The sequence below is a fragment of the Hyperolius riggenbachi genome, chromosome 2 (assembly GCF_040937935.1).
Source record: "Hyperolius riggenbachi isolate aHypRig1 chromosome 2, aHypRig1.pri, whole genome shotgun sequence".
Lineage (NCBI taxonomy): Eukaryota > Metazoa > Chordata > Amphibia > Anura > Hyperoliidae > Hyperolius > Hyperolius riggenbachi.
The window spans coordinates 56858786-56865463 of record NC_090647.1 but is presented as its reverse complement, the minus strand read 5'-3'; the positions used below and the strand labels follow the sequence as shown (position 1 = coordinate 56865463).

At 42.3% G+C, this 6678-nt stretch overlaps 1 protein-coding gene across 1 annotated transcript in view; it reads right to left on the bottom strand.

The window, feature by feature from the left end:
• Positions 1–3718: 3718 nt before the first annotated feature.
• Positions 3719–6678, bottom strand: part of HEPHL1 (hephaestin like 1) — a 174248-nt gene continuing 171288 nt past the window's right edge. The window contains exon 20 of the mRNA XM_068266810.1: positions 3719–6601. Coding sequence (XP_068122911.1) covers positions 6396–6601 — 206 coding nt within the window. The 3' untranslated portion in view covers positions 3719–6395. The remainder of the gene's footprint in view (positions 6602–6678) is intronic.

Sequence of the window (6678 nt, the reverse complement as noted above, 5' to 3'; positions counted from 1 at the left end):
ATCTTTACATTGATATTTAAAAAGTTTAGACCCTTAGGTAAATATTTACATGTTTTTTGTTTTTTTTATTGTAATATTTTTTTTTTTTATACTAAACATTTTATTTGGGTACTTTTGGGAGGGTGGGAGGTAAACAATAGATTTATAATGTAAGTGTGTGTTAAAGAGAACCCGAGGTGGGTTTGAAGAATATTATCTGCATATAGAGGCTGGATCTGCCTATACAGCCCAGCCTCTGTTGCTATCCCAAACCCCCCTAAGGTCCCCCTGCACTCTGCAATCCCTCATAAATCACAGCCACGCTGCTGACAAACAGCTTGTCAGAGCTGGCTGTGTTTATCTCTATAGTGTCAGTCTGCTGCTCTCCCCGCCTCCTGCAGAACTCCAGTCCCCGCCTGCATCCCTTCCCTCCCTGCTGATTGGAGGAAAGGGACGGGGGCAGGGACCGGAGCTATGCAGGAGGCGGGGGAGCAGCTGAGACTGACACTACAGATGTAAACACAGCCTCGCAGCATGGCTGTGATTTATGAGGGATTGCAGAGTGCAGGGGGACCTTAGGGGGGTTTGGGATAGCAACAGAGGCTGGGCTGTATAGGCAGATCCAGCCTCTGTATGCAGATAACATTCTTTAAATACACCTCGGGTTCTCTTTAATTCTGTTTGTTTTTTTCAGGTGTAGTATTACTTTTTGGCCACAAGATGGCGGCCATGAGTTTGTTTACATGACGTCACTCTAAGAGTAGCACGCGCTTAGAGTGACGCATCAGGAAGAAGACGGCCAGAAAAAGCTCAGCTTCCGAGAGAAGCTGTCGCTTTTTCAGCGGGGGAGAGGAATCAATGATCGGGCTCCGTAGCCCGATACATTGATTCCTTGGCTACCGAATCCGCGGCCGGGAGTGCGCGTGCACGCGCATGATCGGCCGCGGGGGCGCAAGGTAGCGCGCATGGTTCCTGGACGTAGAAACTACGTCCAGGAACCAAAATAGGTTAAAGTCTGAAAACCACTGCGCCTGCGTTGCCGTGTCCTCGATCCCGCTGATGTCACAAGGAGCGTACTGCGCAGGCCCAGTATGGTCTGTGCCTGCGCAGTACGCTCCTGGTGACATCAGCGGGATTGAGGACATGGCAACGCATGCGCAGTGGTTTTCAGACTTTAAAGTCAGAAATTCCAGAAGTGAACCGGAGGCGGGGCCGGAGCATCGGTGAGTGGCTGCGCAGGCACAGGATGTCTGCGGGGGACCATTAGAAGCCTCGGGTAACTTCAACTCATTTCCCCCCAAACCCCTACAGTATCCCTTTAAGGCCGCTATTGAAGCATCCTGGGCCTCCATAACACCTGAGCAGTGCCACAGGCTGATTGCCTCCATGACACGCCGCAGTGAAGCAGTCATTTCTGAAAAAGGATTCCCGACCAAGTATTGAGTGCATAACTGAACATAATTATTTGAAGGTTGACTTTTTTTGTTTTAAAAACACTTTTCTTTTATTGGTCGGATGAAATATGCTAATTTTTTGAGATAGGAAATTTAGATTTTCATGAGCTGTATGCCAAAATCATCAATAAGAAAAACAATAAAAGGCTTGAACTACTTCAGTTGTGTGTAATGAATCTAAAATATATGAAAGTCTAATGTTTATCAGTACATTACAGAAAATAATGAACTTTATCACAATATGCTAATTTTTTGAGAAGTTCCTGTACATGATAACTGATATTTAAGGAAAACAAACAACTCACCCCCCCCCCCCCGCCTAACTGATTATGTCATAGCAGGCAAAACCTCTCTTCCCCCAACCCAACTTACCTGCAGTGATTACCTTTCAGTAGGTCTTCACACATGTAAAAGCCTGATAACTTTACAGAGTTCACCTGGAGATAAATATTATTTTTTCTTTAACAAATGAGGACCTTCACTTCAAGTAGGAAATGTATTTATAAAGTGTTTTATCCCATTTAATCCTCACCTTCGCCCCTAACGTACATTATTCTTCCAAGTGCCTGCATTTAAAAACAAGCAGATTCAGCATCAGAAGCGTGCAGGTAGAGTGATGTTGGTATGGTTCCAGTCCTGTTTATTCCAGCCACTAGAGGTCACTGTTTTTTTGTACAGTCTATCTTAATAATTTTGGATTCGTCCAATAATAAAGCAGTCTCTTTTGGACCAGTGCGGACCGTCCTCTTTCTTCTACTGCTGTTTCGGGGTTTAGCTAACCTAGGTCGAGCACAGTCCATGGACTGTGTGGGGCAGTGTCATGGATGAACTGTGAGTAAACGCAATTGATTCAGGAAGAAACACAATCAATCAGTTTTCTGATTGTTTCCAATTTTGATTGCATATTTGGGGACAGGAGGTGCAATCTTGGGGTCTAGCAGGTAAAAGACCCTATTAATGTGATGACATTTGTTCTCCAGGGAGGCAAGCAGCAAGCATGAGGACCTAAAGGAAACCAGAGATGAACGCTTTGGCACAAAATAAACATATCCCCCGATAGATTTTACAAAATAAATACTATACCTGGTATTTTCGCCCCTCTGGTGTGCTGTTTATTTTTAGTTTTTTTACTACAACTCCATGCAAAACACAGTTTTATTCAAAGCATATTATTTAGTGGGCTGTGTGCAAAATGAAATCACAATTTCTAAAAACTTCTTATGACTAACAAATATATATTAAAAAAAAGTTTTTCAATATACCATTACATTAGCAGCTCCTCCCATCTCATCACAGCTCTCTGTGATGCTGCAAATATGCAGAACAGGAAAGCAGAGCCACAGAGCGGGCTTGGGCTTGAAAAGACATCAGAGAAGACAGACTCGGCTATAATGATTCCTGAGCAAAGCCAGACTGAATGCTCAGTCGGGATTTTATCCGGGCTGTTAACAAGCAGGCTGAGGAGTGAAGGATGAAGCAGAGAGCAGGGTAGGTGTTTTCTCTAATGTTCCCACTGACATATGGTAAGTACATGATGGTGCTTCGTCTCTGGTTCATTAAGCTGGCTTTTAACTTTTATTCTGAAACAAAGGACTTTTCCCATGTCGCTTGGAGTTTCCACAAAGGACATATTTCTTCCAACTGTTACTTTTAATACTTTTTATGTATATATTAATTATTTATATTGAATTTATATAAAAAACACCTTGAGCCATTTTGTCTCAGCTGCAACCCTGCCTTTCAGCCAACCAGAAAGAATCCTAGCCTTTCTGAAGATTTGCTACCAGAGTAGAGTGTATTAACAATTTTTATTTGCAGGTTTAGAATAGTCAGACGGTTTCTCTCAGTCAGTACATGAGAGTGGCGGCAGATACCTGAAATATTGTGTCGTTTTGTATTGCTGTAGCTCACACGCTTCCTCCTAGCCTGTTTGCTGCCACATTCCAGTGGTTTCAGCGCACTGATTGCATCCACAAGGTTGGATAGTTTGTGTGTTGAAATAGATTGGAAGGCAATGAGTGGTCCGGCCACTAGGGGGCGTGTGACAGGTGGTATCCACCATTCTTTTTACTACTTTGTCATACTGAATGAGAACGTGAAACTCTGTACTCAAAACTGCAAGCTCTAGTGGCTGGAGGGAGATTGCGCAGTTATAGACACAGCGTTCTGAGCACTTCTTAGGCCAGGTATTTGAGCTGCCAATCTTTGGACTATGGACAATATTTTCCTATCCAAAATGTTTATTACATTAGTCCCAACAATGTTCCAGAAACAAAACCAGTCCAAATATTTCAGTTCTTTAATAAAACATGTTGTCATCTTAAAAAAAGTAACACCATCAAAAGACATCTTGTCAGCACTTATGAAATGGAAAGCTTGAAAATCCATATGTAGTTTGTTCAGCGGCTTCTTGCAAGTAACACTAAAAAAAAATACGAATTATTTTTGTCTTTAGTATTAAACCTTGTCCATTCCGTTCATAGTCCTTTTTGGCATGATCCTTCACATTCTGCGGAAGCCGGGCTTCCTGTGCCAGGGTGTGCAAGTGTCCATGTGTCACATGTTAGGGCAGCAACAGTTTCACATTTCCAGGAGCAAAGGATCATGGGAAATCAGCATCTTAAAGGACACATCAGAGCACAAGGAAAATAAAAAATCCACTTACCTGGGGCTTCCACCAGCCCCTGCTAGCCGTTCTGTGCCCTCACCGCAGCTCCGCTCACCGATAGTGACCCAGGGTCCCCTCTGGCGTAAGATCCTCTCTGCGCATGTGTGAGAGGCTCTCAGAGCCGCACTGACATCATCCAGACTGTACTGCACAGGTGCAGTAGTTCTGCGCCTGTGCAGTACAGTCCTGATGACGTCAGCGCGACCAGTGAGCCGCATGGAGCGCAGAAGAAACGGACCCGGAAGCCGACCTGTCGAGGTCGGCATCTCCACTGGAGGGGCCCGGGAGCCACCGGAGCTGCGGCGAGGGCACAGGACGGCTGCCAGGGGCTGGGGAAAGCCCCAGGTAAGTGGATTTTTTATTTTTAGGTTGTTCAAAGTAACCTTCCCTTTAAAGGGAACCCTGAGGTGAGAGGGATATAGAGGCTGCCATATGTATTTCCTTTTTAAGCAATACCAGTTGCCTGGCAGTTCTCCGGATCCTGTGTCTCTTAATACTTTTAGCCATAGACACTGAACAAGCATTCAGCAGATCAGGTACTCTGACTCAGCTGACTCAGGTTTTACTGGATTAGCCATATGCTTGTTCCAGGGTTTTGACTCAGACACTACTTATAACAGAAGATGAACAGGGCTACCAGGCAACTGGCATTGTTTAGAAAGGACATAAATATGGCAGCCTCCATATCACTCTCACCTCAGGTTCCCTTTAAGAGAATCCTGGTTTTTAGTGTTGGAAACAGATTCAGACACGTCCAACCTGTTGGGAGTTTCCATTGGGCCCCTCTAGCGCCAACCAGGAACTGATATGTAAGTATATTTAAAGCAAACCCGAAGTGAAAATAAACTTATGAGATAATGCATTGTATGTGAAGTACAGCTAAGAAATAGAACATTAGTAGCACAGATATGAGTCTCATATTGTTTTCCAGTGCAGAAAGAGTAAAAAAAAAAAAAAGACCTCTGTTATCTATGCAAAAGCGGTTCTCTGAGCTATTCCACCCACTGGGTCCAATACAGTCCTGTTTTCTAAAGCACTTATACAGCCAAGAAACAGCAGGAGACAGCTTGAGATAAGGTTCTACTGCAGAAAAGTTAAAATAGCCATAATTTCTGCTTTGTTTTACAGCTTAAAAGACAGAGGGCCTGATTCACAAAGTTTTTCTGTTAAATTGTCTCACCATATTTATTAACTCACAATTATATCTCTTCTTAAATGTCTTAACTCATGGTTTAGCTCTCTTTATCTAACTTAACTCATGGTTAAGTTCTCCTTATTGGATATAACTCATGGTTTAGCTCTCCTTATTGGATATAACTCATGGTTTAGCTCTCCTTATTGGATATAACTCATGGTTTAGCTATCCTTATGTTACATAAATCATGGTTTAGCTCTCCTTATTTGACATAACTCATGGTTTAGCTCTACTTATTTGACATAACTCATGGTTTAGCTCTCCTTATTTGACATAACTCATGGTTTAGCTCTCTTTATCTAACATAACTCATAGTTTATCTCTCCTTATTTGACATAACTCATGGTTTATCTTTCCTTATTTGACATAACTCATGGTTTAGCTCTCCTTATTTGACATAACTCATGGTTTAGCTCTCCTTATTTGACATAACTCATGGTTTAGCTCTCCTTATTTGACATAACTTATGATTTAGCTCTCCTTATTGGACATAACTCATGGTTTAGCTCTCCTTAACTATTATCTCATGAATTATCTCTCCTTATTTGTTTATCTCCTGCATTAGCACTCCTAACAGTTAAGGTGAAAAATAAGTAACCTTTGTGAATCAACCCCAGAGTGTGGTTTTAAAACTGCAACTGTGACGGTATGATGCAATGTTATAAAAAAAAAAAAAAAAAGCTATATAACTGAAAATAAAAATAAGAAATAATTCATTATATCATAAGGTTTCGTTTCCACTTCAGTGTCACTTTAAAGAGCTATTTAATTGCACAAAAGTTACATTTAGATCAGTGTGCAGATCAAGTGCAGAGAAGATGCTTCATTATATTCTTATTCTTTTTATATTCTTTTGGGAAGAGCAAACAGATCTGGTAAATGCCAGATTTGTATAACAGCCAGTTTAGACCTCACGGCACCCTCAAATGATGACTATGAAGCATTTGACCACATGCCCCGGGATGCTTCCATGATGAATATTGTGTAAAAAGTCTTGGTCAGGAGGGCACAGGGAGCTCCCATGGGTTCCATGATAGTAGTAGTGCTACAGTTCTTAAGCACGTCCCTTCGTAGAGTGCCAAGTGCATCATGGGAGTTCTCATATGACATCCAGTGGCACTGACCCATTATAAATTGTACTGTATTGCTTCTTATTCTTCTTTGTACAGCTAAAACCCAGTAGGACCACCACCAGGAGAGCCAACAGGACCAAGCCGATGGCCAGCAGAGAGACCAAAGCTACGTATGCCTGATCCGCTGTTAGCACTTTTCCCAAAAATGGCACCCCAGTCGGGTTAACAGAATCTGTAATACAAATCAGGAAAAAATAATTGGCAGAAAATTCTGATAATAAAACCCCAAGTATATGTGAACTTTCCCCT